The sequence below is a fragment of the Mus caroli genome, chromosome 5, assembly GCF_900094665.2.
Source record: "Mus caroli chromosome 5, CAROLI_EIJ_v1.1, whole genome shotgun sequence".
Lineage (NCBI taxonomy): Eukaryota > Metazoa > Chordata > Mammalia > Rodentia > Muridae > Mus > Mus caroli.
Window position 1 is genome coordinate 85,148,277 of NC_034574.1, and position 20,735 is coordinate 85,169,011.

General features: G+C 39.9%; 1 protein-coding gene and 1 non-coding gene across 8 annotated transcripts in view; both read right to left on the reverse strand.

Moving 5' to 3' along the window:
* Positions 1 to 5,951: 5,951 nt before the first annotated feature.
* The window catches only part of G3bp2 (G3BP stress granule assembly factor 2), an 84,648-nt gene continuing 69,864 nt past the window's right edge, over positions 5,952 to 20,735 (reverse strand). For 4 of the 7 annotated variants that reach the window (XM_021161935.2, XM_021161932.2, XM_021161934.2 and 1 more), the window contains exons 5-12: positions 20,142 to 20,232; positions 19,406 to 19,508; positions 17,958 to 18,138; positions 16,959 to 17,057; positions 11,645 to 11,747; positions 10,069 to 10,197; positions 9,180 to 9,298; positions 5,952 to 8,849 (exon numbers count right to left, since the gene is read on the reverse strand). In XM_021161935.2, coding sequence (XP_021017594.1) covers positions 8,577 to 8,849; positions 9,180 to 9,298; positions 10,069 to 10,197; positions 11,645 to 11,747; positions 16,959 to 17,057; positions 17,958 to 18,138; positions 19,406 to 19,508; positions 20,142 to 20,232 — 1,098 coding nt within the window. In that variant the 3' untranslated portion in view covers positions 5,952 to 8,576. The remainder of the gene's footprint in view (positions 8,850 to 9,179; positions 9,299 to 10,068; positions 10,198 to 11,644; positions 11,748 to 16,958; positions 17,058 to 17,957; positions 18,139 to 19,405; positions 19,509 to 20,141; positions 20,233 to 20,735) is intronic. The other 3 variants (XM_029477123.1, XM_021161938.2, XM_021161939.2) reach the window with 1 other exon arrangement.
* On the reverse strand, positions 9,864 to 9,992 carry LOC115031190. The gene has a single exon (XR_003836810.1).

A 20,735-nucleotide genomic window follows, 5' to 3' on the forward strand; every position in this document is an offset into this window, starting at 1 on the left:
TTTTTGTGGGGGGTTTTGTTTTTGGATATCCCAAGATGTGAATTATAATGTAGCAATGAGCTGTGACCAACCTGAAGATAATTCCCATCGCTTTACTCTAGATTGTAACAAACCCCATGAGGTTTAAATACAAAAATATTTATGAGTGTTCTGCCTGCTTGTATGTCTGTGCACTGTGAGCGTGCTTGGTGCCCACAGAGGTAAAAGAGGGCGTCAAGACCCCCTGGAACTGGAGTTACAGTTGGTTTGATTGCCGTGGGCATGCTGAGAGTCAAACGTGGGTCCTCAGGAAGAGTGACAGGTGTGCTTGGCCACTGAGCCATCTCTCTAGACATTCATGTGAACTTTTATGAACAAACAGGTTTATTAGGGTGGGAACCTCATATTTTACTTTTTTTCCAGTTGTACAAAAAATAAACAGTTGAGGGGCCTTCAAAGAGGTCTTGAAACTGGAATGACCCTGTGGTATCCATGGGAACTGAAAGGACAAATGCTATAAAAATGTGAACAGGTGTTGCTTGAGAAAATATTTAAAAGTTGGAAATAACTGTAAAGGAACTAGAGGGTAGTCAAGAAGTACACGTTCCTTTGGGAAATAGGGTAGTTCATTCAGTGATGGCATGCTTGCTTAGACTGCACAAAGCCCTGGGCCCCACATCCAACAATTTATACAATAAGGCATGATGGTTGTGGCACAGCCCTGTAATCTCAGCCCTCGGAGGTAGGGTGCAGGAGTGCCACAAAGTCAGGTCTCTCTCAGCTACTGATCAAGCTCAAGACCTGGCCTTTGTGAGGCACCATGAAGAAGGGAAGGGGGAGGAAGATTATTCTGTCTGTCATCCGATTACTGAAGAGGAAGGAGATACATGTTATGTAGAACAACTAGGATTGCTGTTTTCTTCTTGAACCATAAAATAACTGGCAGAGAAAAATGGTAGGGAAGGAGGCAGCATCAGTAATTCCTGAAATACCAAGTGTAAGGGTTTATTAGTCCAGAAGAATTCAAGGAGAGAAAACATGCTCATTAGCTAGCCTAGATCTTTAGTAAATTTCATTTTTCTATTAAACCATACTGGTCAGCCTGGCACGTAGTGAAAACTTTAGTCCCCGGCAAGCATATGTCTTGAGTTCAAGGCCAGCCTAGACTATACTGCAGGTTCCAAGCCAGCCAGAGCTGTATGTTGAGACCTTGCCCCAAACAAAACAAACATACTGGTCAGATTGAGGCTCAAGAAAATTGTAAGTTTAAACTCCTAAAGATAGGTAGTTATGACAAGTTTCACTTCAATAGGAACAGAATAATAACATTTAGTGTGCAAACTGAACCTGTGCATCATGAATCTACAGTGGAAATGAGCCTTGTTTCATACAAGATGCCAAGTTCAAGGGCAAGAATGGAGAAAATGGGGAATATAATACCTGGTGATTAAACACAGGAGGTAAGGAATCAAGAATGCTGGGAAAGCTGGTACCCAGCTAAACAAATAAGACGAGTTATAATGGCTCTTAAAATTAAAAATCACCAGAATAAGTGAAAAACGTTCTAAGGAAAACACTGGAAATGCCTGAGGTAGAGCCCAGCCCTCCAGACACAACAACAAAGCAAAGCATGAATAGGCTAAGAAATACAACTATTCCACTTCTCCATCCCCACCCAAGAGCAGTGACAGCAAGTGTCCACACAACAGCTTCTATTCAGATGCTGGGAGCTATGCTGTTGGCAGTAGCCAAGTGAAAACCCAAGTGTCCATCAGCAGGGTTTAGCTCTAGCATTTTCATTCAGTAGAACACTGGTTCTCAACCTGTAGACTATGATCCCTTTGGGAGTGAGTCATATATCAGATCTCCTGCATATCAGATACTATGATTATAAAGTAGCAAAATTAGTTATGAAGTAGCAGCAGAATACTTGTATGGTTGGGAATCACAATATGAGGAACTATTAAAGGGTAGCAGTGTTAGAAAAGTTGAGAACAGCCGGGTGGTGGTGGCATACGCCTTTAATCCCAGCACTTGGGAGTCAGAGACAGGCGGATTTCTGAGTTCAAGGTCAGCCTGGTCTACAAAGTGAGTTCCAGGACAGCCAGGGCTACACAGAGAAACCCTGTCTCGAAAAACAAAAACAAAACTTAATTAGAGCTAGGTGTTGTGGTACATACCTTTAATCCCAGCACCTGCAGCCAAGCTAGCCAGGCCTATAAAGCCAGGTCTAGGTCAGCCAAGGCTATATTGACTCTCAAGGGGGATAGGAGTGACAGCCAACTCTACATATTGAGATCAGAGGTCTCAACGCACTCTCACACCAAAGGCTGCTCAGTTTGGAGATGGAAGATACAGCATACCACTTCTTCCAAGTTCCACACAGCTCATGCTAAGGTGTCGACAGCAGTGCCACCTTGCAAATCCAGTCCTCAAATACTAAAATGTGTTGTCTGCTTGACTTCTTTTCACACTGGTAACGTGCTTCATTCACACATACTCCCCCTTTCTCTGTAGCCTCTACGCTATCCTGAAGCAGTTTTTCAGAAAAAGGAGCTGGATAGATGGTTCGGCATTTAAGTACACTGCTCATCCAGAGATCTGAGCTTGATTCCCAGAATCCACATGGCAGTTCACAGCAGCCTGTAAGTCAGTTCTAGACTTATACTCTGAGTGCACGCTTTTGCCCTGAGAGCACCAGGCACACTAGCTGTACACTGACATGCACACAAGTAAAACACCTACCCCCATATGTATTTATAAAGTTCAGGAGTCTGTGTCAGTCCCCTTTGTTACCCCTGTCTTCTCAGGCTTCATCTATCACTTCAGAGATGGTTCTTACCAAGCCATTATATACACGTGCTGCCACTCATCTGTGGTGCATAACCCACTGCTGACCATAAACTGCCCTTCTCCTAGCCCCACAGATGGCTTACCTCTTGCTGCTGATGAAAATAGTATAGCCATGACAAACTTCTATGTACCCAGTTCTGGCCCATAAAACCCTATCAAGGTCCTTCATGCACTACTTGCTGTTTAGATGGCTAAATGTAATTTCAAAGCTAGCATACACTGAAGACTGTAGAACCTCCATTCAGCTGTGTTCCCAAATGACCAATGAGCCAGAGAAGCAGCACTTCTACCGTAACAATCCTTGTGAGGCAAGTTAACTTACCTGAACCACTAGACACTTGAGGGTCTAATTACACAAGTTGGCCTGTCAGTAACTCATTTGCTATTCTGACTTCTGAGCATTTGTTACCAAACTGCTCATGGCACCAGTCTTTGCCATATTTGGTGTCCCAGTATTCTCTGCATGCAACACCTGTAGTTCAATTGGGAAAACACCGAAGAGCTTATTAGTCAGCCTCTTCTGTAGGTGATCTCATCTAATCCAAAGGATGCAAAACTCCACTCAGCAGAGGCTTTTAGACAGAGACACAGGAGTAAATGGTCTGTAAGGCCAGTCTGATCTACATAGCAAGTTCCAGGCCAGTTAGGGCAACACTGTGAGACTACCTTACCAAAAAATAAATAACTCATTTGACTGACACTTGATGAATATCCAAATTGGCCTATGAAACTTAAAGATCTATGTTGTCTTTCCATTTGAAATGTTCTTTCTCTAGATCTTCTCAAGGAAATTGTCTGATTCCAATGTGCCTCACTTCATTAAGCCCCCCACCCACCCTGGGATATAATAGATCCACTTATGGTCCCTATTAGTCTCTCCCATTTCTATTCCATATAAAACCATGTATTCCTGGGTAAAGTATTTACCTGTGCTGTGTCAAAGTTAATACAAAAAAACTAATAGGATTACTGTTAGAACTAAACAGCCATTGACTGCTATGAAGAGTTCACTTCCTTTGCACACATCACATTAAGTACTACTTGTGCCTGCTTTAAAACAAATGCCAAGTCATTTCTGATAGCAAGCAAATCACCAAATGAGATTTTCTTCTACCACCTTTGTTACCATACTAGACAAGGGATTTTAATTTTGAGCCTCTACAAGATATAATTCATCTCTTAGAATATCAAAACTTAACAGGCTTGACAGATTTAAAAATAAAACCCTAAGACACAAAAGGCCTTCCTTATGTTCACCCCACGGAATGTTAACAGCTAGCTTCTAGCTTCTGTTCCAAGTCTCTACTGGGCCTCTTTACTTCAGAGGCCAGCCGTCTACAGATTTCTAGAACAGCCAAGCTTACATAGAGGGAAGCTTGAAAAATGTGTGTATTTCAAAAGATATGCCTGACACAGGTAACAGTTTCCTCATGGAGGGCCTACTATACTCACCAAACCCTAAATCAGAAGAAGGCAGCACTCATGGGCAGCTGCTGATGCAGTCTGTGATGCTGTACCAGCTATTAATATAATGAAACCAAAGAAGTACCGTTCCGAGGAAAGGAAGAAAAAAAACCAAAACCCTTTTAATGGTGTGACATCAAAATGGAAATAGAGTAGCCAGTCACAAAAGGACTCCAAGGAAATGACCAGCTTAATCCAAATTTTAGAAATCAAGGGCAACTCACATAGTTCATGTGTCAATATTTGGTAATGCCAAAACCAGACTTCTTGGAAGGATATTAAGTGCAACAGATACACAATAAACAGACCTGGGGATTTTAGCCCTGTTTCCCATTTGTCAAAAGCAACCAGGAACCATCATTATTTTAGAAACACTGTTTTCCGAGTCGGGGGTTTTGAGGGGTGGGTGAAAGGGTGTCCCAGCCAAGCTTCAGGTGAGGCTGACTTTGAACTACTGATGCACCTGCCACCATGCCCCAAGTGCTAGGGTTAGCAGTGTGCCACCCTACCTGCCTAAATTTCTTTTAAGCAATTATTTTCCAGGAAAGCTTACTGAAATCTTGTCACAAGTATTATGAACATAGCTGTTTCTTTCTGGAGGGGCACTGCTTTTTGAAAATCGTTGACCAATAATTAAAAGGATTTCCTGAGTCAAGTTGCATATATTTCACAAAAGTACTTGCCTAGCAAGAAAATGGTCCTAGGGTCAATGTCTGACACCACAAAGATATTTTAACCTGCATGCTGCCAGCAGCCCCTGCATTTAAGGGCCCAAGGCAACAACAGGGTCACTGGACTCCGTAACTGTGAAGAGACCAGCCTGATTGAGTCCTCCAGATCCTGCTGCAAAATTAAAAATCCCAGACCAACTAACTTGTTCCTGCAAAATGTCTGCCTATTTTTCAAGACAGCATATAGATGTTTAGATTACAACTTGCTTCCACACACATTTAGTAGTTACTGCAGCCCAGGCTAGCATCTGGCTGTGTTTGAGCCAGAGCTTCAGATCATCTGCCTCTAACCCGCCAAAAGTCAGGGGAACAGATCTTCCCTCCCAACAGCTACTTAAGTGTACTTCCAGCCTTCTCGTTGTCCTCAGCCCACTACTGGAACCTTTCATTTTATGGATGACTGTTCTGTCTGCATGTGCACGCCAGAAGGGGTCATCAGATCCTAGTCTAGATGTTTGCCAGCCACCATGTGGTTGCTGAGACTTGAACTCAGGACCTCTGGAAGAGCAGCCAGTCAATGCTCTTAACCACTGAGCAACCTTACCATAATAGTCTTTTATTATTCTTTTAAAGATTTATTTTATGAGTACACATTGTAGCTATCTTCAGACACACCAGAAGAGGGCATCAGATCTCATTACAGATGTTGTGAGCCACCATGTGGTTGCTGGGAATTGAACTCAGGACCTCTGGAAGAGCAGTCAGTGCTCTTGACCACTGAGCTTTCTCTCCAGCCCCTTTTACTTTTATACTAGGTATCAAGACCAGTACTGACAATGTGTAAATAACTTGTTTCGCTTTTTTACATACCAAAACAAAAAAGCAGTTGGTTCAAGCTGTTTGTTTATCATTCAGGCCATAGAAAATGCAACTGGAAGAAAATATTTGAGAAAATATAACTTCAGATTAAATTAGGGACATAGATAAATGCTGCAGACATCAGTAGTTTATTGTTTTAGTCCAAACACATTCAAAATGGAAACTCAAAAGAATACTTTCCACCTGAAACAATTAAACTAGATTCTACCAGCATATAATGCTTATTTAACACATTACAAAATAAAGATGGTAATCCACTTTCTATACCTACTAAAGCCAAGATGGTAAAGCCAATTTGGTTGCAATAGTGTCATAAGGATAGAATATTACCATCAAAATAAAATAAAAATCAGCAAATAACAGTAATGGTAGATGAGTACTTTTTAGTATTCCACTGAAAAGGGGACAAAATGTTCAAAGTCCACAGTACTGCAGGTGAACAGTCACCATGTAAACTTCTCCATGGGATGGTCTAATGTCTCGTTTGTGGGATGGAAAGGCTGAAGCTGAATGGCTCGTAGCTCCAATTATCTGTTACACTTAACATCTGTCTCTTGTTGCCAGAACAGTAGATATGGGTTACAGGGCAATATCTTGGATTTGAAATATATATGCTTGTACAGATGTTGTGTGAAATATTTACACACATATACACACCCATACACAATAGGAAGAGGAATAATAACAAAAGAAAAATTACACCTGGGGGGCAAACCACTGACAAGAAAGCCACTTATTTCAAAGTAGTTTGGATAAAAGCTTCAAAACTACAAAGTAATTCTCTAGTACGAACTTCAAGTACTGTACATTAGAAAGTGTAAAACTGTTTCAAACAAACAAAAAACTTTAGCCTTCCAAAATGGAAACTACAAAAATCTGTGTCCACAAAATATATGCAATAGTGCAAGACATTTCCTCAAACATGGAAGACCTCATTCTTAGGGAAAAAAGGAAATTTTACCCATATTGCCCAGTTGACAAAAAAAACCAATAGTTACGTCACTAGCAAACAGTCACAAAGTTCAGAACCAGTTTGCTCCCATGTCAAGTGTGTATTCTCACTAAGGGAGAGTGGAGAAGTCTTCCATGTTAACAAGCAGCTTTAAGTGGTCACACACATTTACTCCGCTTCTTGCTTGAAACACCAGAAATCTGATATATACTGATTGTTCCAACTGTAACCAGATAACCCTCGCCATTCTTGTGGTTCACTGGGACCTGCTATAAAGACAGACAACAATCCAGCAGCTAGAAACTTTGCTCACAGAATTGTTTAAAGATTCATGTAAAAATAAAAAGATGTCCTCCCAGACTTAAATTCAGGAGCCATTTGGGTGCTGACATCAGTTCAACAGTTGTGCAAAATGAGTGACAGTTCCCGTCCCCCGCCCTAAGAGCTGCCATTCTTCCCTCTGAAAATTGCAGTATCCGCACTCAGGCTCACGTGCTGTTTTTGGGAATCTGACTGCTTCTAAAATGTGACAAAATGTCCACCACGTTGTTTGACTTTCCCAAGAACTGAGTGATTATGGTTTTATAGTTCACACTGGAGCTGAAAGAAAAGTCTATTAGAGACTCAATGGACTTCTCCCTTCAAACACACATGACTCCCTCCCTCCCACACAGAACACAGAAGATGTTAACTGAAGAACAAGATAAATAATAAGCATCCATTTTACTGATTTGAAAGATACTGCAATTTTTATACATCAATGATTTTCTTCAACGTTTTGCAGCTGTGTGGCTTTGCAGTGCAGCAATTCATAGACCACACCGTACAGGATCACCAGCAAGACTGGAATGATGTAATAGAAGGCACCATCATGCTTATTACATTACCAGAGAACAGAATACAGGAAGGACAGCTTTCAGTGGACACAGCTTAAAGGAGAGAGGGGAGGAGTGTGTTGAGCAGCCATCCATCCATCCCTGTACTTAAGAGGGCAAATAGAAAACTGACAAAACAGAGCTACTAAACCTGGTCTAGTATTTAAGACCACAGCTTTTGAAGTTCTCAGTTTTCTTATTTCGTTCATAACTAAATGACTTCCTTCTGGAATATTTGCAGTCTTGTTAAGGTTTGTGTGCACACGCTGGTCACAGCAAGCAGATAGAATGCCCTCATCATTTCACAAACTATTCTCTACTGGAAAAGAAGATCAAACTTTTTTTTCCCCTGTTGCCTCCTGGTGCAGATTTCAATGTTAATGACTTCAGAGTACCCGATAGTGCATTCTAATGAATACGTACAAGCTTCTGTTTGTTTGTGTTGGGGGTGGGAGGGAGACAAGAAAAAAGGCAAGATTCTCCAATTGCACAAATTGCACTATTTGTGTTTCCAACATTAATAGCAGAAACAGTTAACACTTAAACAAAATGTGCAGCAGAGGATTTTTTTTTTTAACTCAAATGACCTGAACTCAGTGGGCATGTCCTTTTTTTTTTTTTTTTTTTTTTTTTTTAAGTTCATTTTGTTGCAGACAGTTTAAGATATGGTCATTTCTCAGTCCTTAATTCTCCAAGTCTAGCTTTATAAATTAACAATATGAATCCTGTTGTGAAATTGGGGAAATAATGTCCACCTCAATTTAACTGATAACCAAAAGATGCTTTTCACATCAAAGAAATGATCAAAAAGGCTGTGTCACATTCCAAAGCCAAAAAAACTTAACAAGAATGCAAACACGATGAGTTAGGTACCACTGCCAAAACTTTGCCAACAGTGGAACTTCAACGACGCTGTCCGGTGAAGCGACCTTCCATTTGCCCGGTTCCTCTTCCAGAACCAAGTTTCTGTGTCATGCCACCTCGTGGAGGTGGCCCTCTGCCATCACGATCACGCATCATTCCACCACCCACAATTCCACGTGGACCACCAGGACCCCGATCATTGCGCCTGATATCTCTGCGGTCATCACCACCACCTCTGGTTTCTCGCTCTCTGGCAGCTCTTGTTTTTTTCTCTTCCACATTTAAACGTACTTCTCCTCGAAACATAATTGGCTTTAAAACAGAAAAATGACATGAGTGGGTTACACAAAAATAGACAGATATTAATTTATATACATAAGAAAATCTTTTAGGAAATAATGAAACTTTAACACAAGTCTATATTAAGATTTGTGTTTCTATTAAAGCTTCAGCCCTTTTCAGTTGAACAAACGATCCATACAGCAGACTGTGACACTATAGCTTCTTACTCTTTGCATAAATACCATTTCACAGTTAACTATTTTTAGCTTTACCATAAGAAGGATTTTCTATGGTTTTAAATGTTTCAATTCATCCTATAGACAACAAAAAGAAAATTTTTATGCCCCTTAAATCACTTACTTTTGCAATTAAGATTCTCTGAACTGGTTCAGAGTCATCAAAAACCACAAAACCAAAATTTGGAAGTTTTCCCCCAACACCCTTGGTATTGATGCGAAGTTCCACAACGTTTCCAAAACCTGTGAAAATATACATTACAACCAAGGGTTAAATATTTTAACAAAACATCCTAGTGACTTTAATTGTTCAGAATGAGCAACTGTCATGTTTCTGATCCGTCTGAAAATAAACACAGCAAAGCTGCTATGCAGGATGGTTGCTACAGGACATCTGCTGCTCAGAGGGCCACCACCTCGGTACCCCTAACAACCTTAGCAGACGCTTGTCTCCACAGGAGAAAAAAAAATTGTCAAGTTTTGGAAGACATTTTCCCCACCCCATTTTACCAGTAGAATCCTCGGAGTTTTAAATCTAAGACTGTTGATTCCAACCTTCTTCCTCATCTCCTGAACCTGAGCAAACAACACTCAACAGTCACTGACAATTGTGATAGCTTTATCATTTCTTCCCTTCTAACCAATTAAAGTGAGACTGGAAGCAGGTAAGATACAATATAGAGGTAAGTAATTCAAAATCCTGGCTTTTATTATGACAAAAAGGATGTTTCTTCCTTTAGGGCTTTATTTAAATTCAAGAATATTTTCTTTAAAGGGAAACCTTCATCATGTTGTCAGATGGTAGAGTTGTTGTACTGAAAACCGTGGAGTCCTGTTGTCCACTTGGACAGGACACCCCCAAACAGTTCAGATTCTCTTGCTCATGGAGGGCAGGCAGGTCAGGACCACAAGAGGAGGACTGAGCCCTGCTGAGCAGCTATGTTGATCTAATGTAGAGTAACCATTAAACTTCAACTTAAAAGTAGAACATAAATGCAAACTAAACCACTTACTCATAAAGAATTCTTTCAGTTCATTTTCATCAATATCATGAGGCAAGTTACCAACGAAAAGCTGGTGACTGTCCGGATAGCGAATTATTCTCCGGTTGTCAGAATCATTCTGTTCCATATCTCCTCTGCCTGAAAGACAGGAAGAAAGGAAAACACTAAAGCCTATAACAACATACAAAAACAGTACAAAGAAATGAACTAGACTCAAGGAAAAAAAAAGAAATGAACTAGAAAGAAAAATCAATATTAGTGCCAGGCACAGTGGTACATACCCTAAATCCCAACAGTCGGGAAGAGCTCCGAGTTCCAGATCAGCCTGGAGCTACACAACAAGACCTTGTCTCAAATAAACAAAAACATACAAGAAAGGGAACAAAGAGAAAACAAAAAACCCAATAGTAAAATTCCTGGTTTGGCTTACTAAAGCAGACATGCCCTGGAAGACGCTTGGGTATTATTAGCAGGTGGATAGAGAGCAGTGAGGGCCAAGCTAGATTGCTAGACTGTGGACTATGGGTAAGACCATGAATGACCAGTACTCAAAGGACAGGGATTTCTCTATAACCCAGGAGCAAAGCAGACTTTCAGTCAGTACGGAACAGTCCTCCAGCCTTAGTGTTTTGCAATAGAGCACATTTCATCTTTGAATGGCACAGCCAAACCAATGTTAACTTACTAGCATTTCCTTTTTTAGGCCTCTTACCTCCCAAAGTATTGTCATATAAAAATAATTTTACTCAATCCTCTCATAACATAGCAGTAGTCACAGAAGACAGACACCACACAAGGAAACATCATTAACACCTAACTGGCTTAAGAACAAGCGGCTCAGACTTAATGTCTTCCTAGATCATGACAGTCAATACCACTGCCTGCAACTTCAGAACTCATTACTTTTATTTATAAAATTATACTTCTAAATTTGAGGTACAGTAGTATATCTCATTTGCATCCAAAACACTCTCTCTTTTGAGAAGATTAATCGGCCTTATATATGTATGGGTATTTTGCATGTATGTCTCTGCACCACGCATATACCTTCTGCTAGCAGGGCAGAAGAGGGCATTGCATCCCCAGAACTGACAAGTCTGACCACCATGTAGGTGCTGGGAACCTGAACCTGGGTCCTCTGGAAGAGCAAGCACAGTGCTCTTAACTGCTGCTCCACCTCTCTAACCCTGAAAAGCTCTTTTAAATCTTACAGAATTCAAATAATGGTCTTCGCTACACCTTAGCTAACAATGCAGTTATGAAAAGTTAGTTCAATTCAGGAGGAGTCAGTGTTAAGAGTTTTTCCTGAAAAGATGAGTGCGCAGTGAGCTGGATATGAACAGCTCAGCTTCGATGTCTTAAAAGCAGCTGCAATCAGTAAATGGTAAAAGGGCACATTTTATCAAACCACACGCCTCCATAGAGATCAGCAAGCCCTCTCTTAAGAGTTATTAGCTAGCCCAGGCTATCTATCTCAGCAGCAGGTCCCTATCTAAGTAATCTCATCTTCACACACACCCATGTATGAACCCTAAAGTTTAGTCTCCCAACTGTCCAGTAAAAGCTGTAAGTTAACTGAGCTTACCTGGCCTTGGTCCTCGAGGAGGGAAACCAGGTCGCTCTCGAGGTCGCTGTTCCCGTACACGCGGTGGCTGAGACTGAACTTCTGGCTTAGCATCAACCCTCGGCTAAAATATAATGGGAAAATTACTAAAATTTTTATATTATAAAGAAGTAACTTCTACAGGAGAAAAACCAATCAAAGCAACTATTAGCAAGTCACTAGCAAGGATAATGATATTAAGTTTATGATGTTTTTATATAATTTCCTATATGTGTGAAAATACTTTTTAAAGGATATTCTGTACCAAGCTAGGACTGTAGGGTAGATCTTAATTTTCTTACTCAATACTGTAATAATTCACACTAAGCTGCTTTTACACAATAGCACTCTTTAAAATTAAAATTATACTCACAATAAAACAGGTAAATTATTGCTACAAAATCACAAAATGCAAGATGAGCAACTCCATATACATACAAAAGACAAAGTTAAAAGGCTTTCTTATCTTATAAAGACAAGAATAGACACACAATTCCTCAATAAATGCCTAGTTTGCTGCTTTCGGACATCAACAGTGCTCAGGAGCATCTCCTAGCCCATCCCACCATCTTGAAACCAATACTTTAATAGTTTGAACAATAACCCTTTGCATGGTGGCAAATGCACTCAGAAGGCTGAGGCAGGAGGATCTTTGTTTGAAGCCAGCTTGAAACAGTAAAACCACATCTCAAAATTAAGCGACAAGAGTTTCCATATAAAATCTCAAGTAGTCCAAGAAGCCCTGTGAAAGGATTGAACAACAGTCTTCCTTAACTGAGTGGGAATGACAGGACAGGTCTGTCAACTGCTCAAATACTCTCAAATACACTCATGGATTTTGTAAACAATAATGCCATCCGTCCACACTTCTGTCATTTCCCCTCATACAACAGCCATTTCCAGTATTTTCAACCTCCAAGGGCTTTCTACTTGCTCGAGCATTTATGGCCCAAGGAAAAGACAAAACTAAATGAATCATCATCAAAAGACACTGCAAGCATTCAACGGACTATGGGCATCCCAAACTAAAAACTAGCACTTTATAATCTTTAAGGACCTTGGTCTAAGCAATACTTTCATTAATCACATAACTGGGATAGTATAATTTGTAAAGATGAATCTAAATATAAACAACAATGCAGCCACTGTCACCCCAAGATATGTATTAACATTACGTTATTTAAAAGATTTACCTACTTCTTTCTTACAACCTGTTTTTTTCTCCCTGTGTCGACTTATTTTCCCAAGATGAAATCTTTTCATATGTCCTGGAATCTACCTAGTTACAATGTTAATTTTGCTGGGTGTGGTAGTGCATATCTTTGATCTCAGTACTTAAGAGGCAGGCAGAGGCAAGTGAATTTCTGTGAGTTCAAAGGCCAGCCTGGTCAATTTTTGTTATAAAGCCTATCAAGCTATCTTGCTTTGTGTGTATGGGAGATGGCAATCCTTGAGAGAACTGTTTTGTTTTGTTTTTAAAATTTTTATATGCATTAGTATTTTGCTTGCATGTATGTCTTACATGTGTCTGTGTGAGGGCAACAGATCCACTGGAACTGGAGTTACAGACAGTTGTGCACTCCCATGTGAGTGCTGGGTCCTCTGGACGAGCAGCCAATGCTCTTAACTACTGACTGAGCCATCTCTTCAGCCTCAGCCAAGGGAATCATAAACTTGTTAAACTGTTACTGTTTGCCACTGCTGGGACTGCAAAAACTACTGAAAGGACCAAGCATTCCCCAAGTTACTAGTTCAGAGCACCATAAGCCTGACAATGAGGATGCTGTCTGTGCACATACAGTGTAATAGTATATTAACAATCTGAGATGTGGTATATACTTATAGCTGTATTTATAAAAAGGCATATTTTATAACTATATGCTTACTTCCACTAAAGGAAGTCTCAAAAGCAGAACTTGGTACAGTTTATATTACCAATCAGAATTGAAAAATAGATGTATTTTACTCAAATGTTAGTGTCATAAATCAATAAAAATGGCAACTGTGTGTAGTGAATGGTGGTCCAGCCTTTGATCCCACCATCCAGGAGACTAGAGAGCCAGGTGCAATCTTGTGAGTTACAGCCATCCTGGTCCACTCAGGCAGAGCTCTAGGCTAAGCTTAGGTACATAGTAAGACTTTGTCTCAATAGAAGACGTGGGAAGAGATGGGTAGGCAAAGAGCACCTGCTGCTTTTGCATAGACAGTTCCCAGCAGTCACAAGCCCTCTGTATTCCAGTCCCAGGGTATCTGAGGCCCTATTCCAGCCCCTACAGTGCATGCTGCACAGATATATATATGTGCAGGCAAAACCAGCCATACTCATTTCAATTTTTTTGAAAAAAATTAAATATACCTTACATTTAGAATTTTCAGGAAAAAAATACAACAGTCTAAATATTATCAAAGAACTTGAGGTTCTGTCTGACCTTAACACATTTCAAAACTTATTACAAAAATAAATTCTCCAAACAATTTATCTTATAAATAATTTGTACACCGATTTGGTAACTTTGACTTTGGAAGTGGACAAGAATGCCAGTGCATAAGAACAAAAAGCAAAGAATCGTTCTTTTTACTAAGAAACAAATGTCAGCTAAGGGAGCTATGCCTTCTCCCTCTTCTCACCCACCAATTAAAACTAGGCATTCCTAACAGATATAGTGGCTACACAGCCTACCATTAAGGCTTTCCATTTAACTTCACGTAACCAAAAGTATGATCTTACAGCAAACCCTACGAATGAATGTCAAACAAAATATAAAATAAAAATAGTCAAAGCAAGTCAAAAAAGCATCACTACAACCATACACATGTATGTGGAGTATAAGCTATCAAGAGAGCTGGTCAGTTCCAGCAAAGACTTCACTTACCCACTTCTTTAGCTCAGTGCCTACCAATACCTTAAGGTAAACTTAACTTTCTTTTACCAAATAATCTATTTAAAACAAAAGGAAAAAAAAAAAGCTGTTCAAAAGTAACAAAATAAGTTGAAGGTTACTAAACCAGGTGAAGATATCACAAATTTATTCTATACATAGCACAAAGACCCGAGGGTAGTCTTAAAGCTTACATTTTATTATTTGTAATTATATGTGTGTGTGTGTGTGTGTGTGTGTGTGTGTGTGTGTACACCTAAGTGTGGGCCCGTGCACATGAGAGCCAATGCCTACAAAGGCCAGAGGCATCAGGTCCCCTGGAAGTGGAGTTACAGGCAGTTCTAAGTCACCTGATACACGTGCTGGGGACCTTAACTCAGGTCTTCCCTGTGTGCTCTGAACTGCCAAGCAATCAATCCCTCCAGCCCCTTAAGGTTTAATTTTAAAACATTTTTTTAATGGAGTGGGAAATTATAAAATAACTTCAAAATTGACTCAAATGTAAGATACCTAAGAGTTTAGAATCTAGTAAGTTAAGACATACCTTAAAAAAAAAAAACCTTAAATACTAAATATCTTAAATTCTGTCATGAATAGAGACCTAATATTCTCCGTAAGACACTAAAGAAAAATGTATGCACTTAGACCACATGTAGTGTGATATGCAACTACATAAATTCAATAGCCAAGCTATATTCAGTTGTCTAAACATGGGTGAGTTATGCTAGGATCTAATTTTCCTCTCTATAAAATGGAGTGTTAATACTTGTCATGCAGGGTGGTTTTAAGGACTCAGTAACAAGAAAATCTGTGTACTTTCTATCTCAGTACTAGGGAGGCAGAGGCAGATGGATCTCTGATTTCCAAGGCTTGCTACAGCTATACAATGAGACCCTGTTCCCACCCATACCGCCCAAAAAAGAAATATGAAAATAACACACTGACCACAATGGCTAGGCAAACAAAAGGAATATATTACTGAACTTCTTAAAGTAGGCATTGAACTGTTGCCATGACTTATCAGTGGGCGAAGAGCACCAGCAGCTCTCTCTTCCAGCAGACCAAGGGAGTTCCAGCCTCAGCACCTACACAGCAGCTCACAACCATCTGCATCTCCATTCCCAAGGAAACCAACACACTCTTCTGGACTTTGAGGGCACTGCATGCACGAGGTGCACATGAACGCACACAGGTAAACACAAAACTCTTTAAGTTAAGTTTTACAGTGTCACCAAATCTCTGAAATAACAACTCAAAAGGCTCCACATGTGAATCTGACAGAAATAAAGATTTCAAAGTCCCAAGTCACTGGTCCAGATTGGTTTGAAAAGCACAAATCATTAGGGATGAGCTTTGACTGGGATCAAATACAACCACATTTAAATACTTAACCAGAAAAAAACACCACCACCATCAACAACACACAGGTATTATGGCACCGTGTACGTGTGTAGTAGAGACATTGGGGGGAAAGTTATAACTAGTTACTTTTAAAATCGCATGTCTTTTTTTTTTCCCCCCAAGACAGGGTTTCTCTGTGTAGCCCTGGCTGTCCTGGAACTCACTCTGTAGCCCAGGCTGGCCTCGAACTCAGAAATTCGCCTGCCTCTGCCTCCCGAGTGCTGGGATTAAAGGCGTGCGCCACCACGCCTGGCAAAACCACAATGTCTTAATGTTAGAGCATCTAAAAAAAAAAAAAAAATGTATACAATAACCAAGTGTAAATTTTCTAGGAAAATGAAGCTCTACTCAAAGTGTAGGGGAAACTGGATACCTATATATGCCAATAAATTCAAATTTAATCTACACTGTCTACCAAGCATCATAAATAGTGTCATATTTTCACAGTTTTGGAAAGCTCTGAAATGGATAAGATGACAAACAGACGAAAAGCAGAATACTAAAATGATCTGTTAAGGTGAACACTACAGTCATAAGTTGGTACAGGCTTCAATCAAACTGTGTCAAACACAGACTGAGTTTAGGCAATGTAAATATATATAATATATAACATATATTATATATATACACACACATATATCAAGGTTTCTATTTCTTTAGAACAGTGATTTTTTTTTTAAAAAAATGTCATTCTATTTTGTGCCTTTCCAAATTTCTTGCCTGAAATACTCTTGCTAAGTGTTAAAATTTTCAAGGAGTATTTTTCTTAAAGAAGCCTTTAAAATGACAACATTATATTAGTAAAACCAACTTAATCTGTACTGCACACACCCAAATCCCACCTCTGTAGATTATTTTAATAGAGATTTGGCATTTAAAGTGGGTGCGCTGACATTTTATTAATACACTTTTAATGTTTAATCCATAATTCTGGTTGACTCACTTAAAAATGTTTAAAAGTAAGCAATTGGCAAATGTAACAAGGATACAATCCAATGTGTTCACAGATTGGTTACCTGTGAGACTGGTGCTTTAACATGGGGTGGAATTCCAGAGGAAGAAACAGTACCACTAGGAGGCAGGTTTTTACTGGTCACTGAAGCCCAGGAGAAAGCCTGCAGGAAATGCAACAAACCTAGACTACTAATCATGGAAAACCACCAACATTCCTATAGGGAAACTTCCAAATATTTAATCTGTTTTCATTTCTAATCTGTTCCTTTATATTGAAGGACTGACTTCCTAATAGAAAGGCACACACACACATGCCAGTCTGTGTGCCAACTTTCAGAATCTCATTATGCAAGGTACGACTGCTGTTTTGTCTCAACTGCTGAAACCACACCAAGTTCCTACATAAGCAAGTGGCAAACCACTGTCAACTAAACATGCTATAAAATCTGAAGCAGAGACTGACTTCTCTCCCCGTGGGGAAGACAGGATGTGAGTGATGGTGTTAGGGAGAAGCACAGGAAGAGCAGAGTGCTGTTGGAGACTCAGCAGACGTTACAAAGTGAGCAAGGACTCCTGCACTACTCTCTTCTCCTGCCCAGATCTACTAACCGTCTACTTGACAGAGAGAGAGTTCACATGGTATACTATGGGTGCCACACATCTATCTGTTCAAGAGAATTAGTAGAGTAAGGAAACTGATCCCATTTATATCGCAAACAGGTGTCTCTCACAGATCAACTTCAGTAGGGACACTGCATGACTCCTGGAGCATCAGAAGAGATAGATGAGCAACTGAAAACCTCACACATGGACTTTCATGTAAGTCATTCAACACTGCATACAGACAAGAGGAATCTAAGTTATAAATTTCACTCTTAGGAATATTTTGGGGGTAGAGAGAAACCATAAAATCTCCTTAGAACAACAAGAACTCAAGTTTCTTTCATATACATGTAAGTATAGCTTACTATTTCAAATAACAGAACCAAAACCATGCTGTATTAATGGCACCAAGTATGAAAATGTGAGGTCCCAGATCTGAAAAGCTCCTCTGATCTCACCTTTGGTGGTTCCTGAGGCAGAGAAGCAGGCTCAGCAGGAGGAGGAGTGGCTGACTTCTCCTCTAGCTCCTCCAAGTGTTTCTCCTCCACTTGTGGTTTCAGCTCTTCAGTCTTTGTTTCAGATTCTGGCTCAGGTTCAGGTTCATGAGAGGATTCTTCTAAAGGCTCCTCTATGCCATTGCTACAATGAAACACCTAGGTCACTAGGTATTCAAATGAAATAAAACTGTTTCTCCAAACTAACAGTTAAAACTAGTTATACTCCTGTGGGTAACCTGTTCTGCATTTGTAAGCAAGTATTCTCTGGTCATACACATGTGGTGTTGGGTATGGGTAAAACCCTAGTCCTGACTGCCAGCCACATACCAGTGAAATTGTTCTACCAGAGACTCACCTCCAGTCTATACCCATCTTTCTGGTTTTTGTTGTTGTTTGAGATAGGATTTTACTATGTATCCTTGGCTGGCCTGGAACTCGACTCTGTAGACCACAAAGACCTCAAACTCAGTGAGCTCCACCTTTTGCCTCCTTGGAGTGCCAGGATTAGAGTGCACCATCACATTTTTAAAAAATGGGTTTTAGTATTTTGCACATAATGGTGCTTCGCTTACGTGTATGTCTGTACACCATGCACGTGCACTGCCCTTGGAGGCCATAGGAGGGTAACAGATTCCCATGTCTAGGGTTCCAACCAGTCACGTGGGTACTGGGATCAGCTGGTGCTCTTAATTGTTATGCTATCACTACAACCAAACCCCACCATTTAAATCTAAATGGTGACAAGGTTTACTCCAGTGTTAAGAATAAACCCTGTGTGTGTTTTCTAAGCAGTGTTTGTAGGGACAGACAGGTCAGGCCTTCAGACAGGCTTCCACTTTACGTCAGGAAGAAAACTTAGAACACCAGGCTTGCAGGGTGAGCACCTTCACAGGCCCTCACCCTCTGCCATATTAAAGTAAAGTTTTACAGAAATAAATTCAGTGTACTGTCCTAAACAGCCTGCATTATCACAGTCAACCACAGCTTCGATACAAAACATGCATTTTTTTTTCTTTTTTTTTTGTTTTTTTGTTTGTTTGTTTTTCTCTGTGTAGCCCAGGCTGGCCTCAAACTTAGAAATCCGCCTGCCTCTGTCTCCCCAAGTGCTGAGATTAAAGGCATGCGCCACCACTGCCTGGCATGTGAATTTTTTTAATTAAGTAGTAATTTTCAGTAGCTTGATACATGTCATAAATAACAAAATACTGTCTTAAATAAGCGGTTTTAACAAAAATGTATTCGCGGAGGCTGAGGGTGTAGTTTGGTGGCAATGTACATAACACACATGAGATACCTAGCACCAAAAAAAACTAACTTCCAACAATAATCCTAGAAAGAACTACCTTACAGTTAGTTAGTTCACTACAGGTCAACGCAAATGCAACCTTGCAACTGCTAGCTAGCCTTACGTCACGGGGTGTGCGTCATAGTAAGCGCTGTTCGCATTCTCTTGCACAGGTTCAGGAGACGGCTGCCTGTCTTCTTGCTCCTCTTCCACTTCATCTTCTGACTCTGACAACATAGGACACATCTTTTTAAGAGAAGCTTACATAGACTCTAACATACACACTGGAGTATGTTTAAGGGTTTGCTAGTTTAAAATGTCAGTAGACTTACAAAGGCAGTCATTCACTGAAATATTCCCTGTTCCCCACAAACTAAAGAGAACAAGCAGGAAAAAAGTTGATTATTATTCTCTATTTTAACAAGATGTAATAGTAAAGAAAGGAAAAGCAAGGAAGCTAGAAACCATTATTTTGGTTCTGTTGTCATATCTACTCTAAAGTAGCAATGAGAAAACTGGTATTCTTATCAGTGGACGACGAATACCTACAGTACAGTCATAACAGGAAGAGAAAGTGAGTTCTATGCCACTCATTTCATTTTGACAAAAGTGTTTGCATCCCCAAGACAATTCCAGAATATGTACGAAACTCTAGTCTATACAGACAAGTCACCTATACAGTCTTCCTAGGTTTGACTTTTACATAATTTCATGTACACACTTCCCCTATACTTCCCCTAACAACAACTAAAGAAGGGAAAGAGTTTCAATTCAAATAAACAGCCCATTTCCCAAAGTTTCGTCCTTACAGAAAGTACAAAGGAAGACTACTGAGCAGCTTTCCTTCAACTTAAGCTCACCTTCATCAAGTTCTGGTTCAGAATCACCGAACACTTCATCTTCATAACGAAACATATCATTGTGAACATAAAATTTATTTGGAACAGATCCCTATAGAAAAACAACATATAAGTAAGTATTCCATGAATACTCATAAATAGAAGTACCCACATTATCCTCCAACAACTGTAAACAACACCCGTGGTATTGTATTCAAAGAACAAATTAAATGTTACAATCTTACATGCAATCTATAGTTTAGTACCACAGAAATAATCTAGACTAAATATAATTATCCAAAGCTGAGTATGTTATGATGTTAACATATTCCCACCTCTTCAGAGACAGAGAAGGAAGGCCCCAGATTGAGCTATAGGGAGACTGGGTTAAAAAAAAAAATCCACAATGCACACATATGAAAATGTCAAAATAAAGCCCTGCATCATGAATGAGTAGATGCTAATTATTAAAAATTAAAAAAAAATATATTACAATTTAAAAACTCTTCTAAGCCAGGCATGGTGGCACACACCTTTAATCCCAGCACTTGGGAGGCAGAGGCAGGCAGATTTCTGAGTTCGAGGCCAGCCTGGTCTACAAAGTGAGTTCCAGGA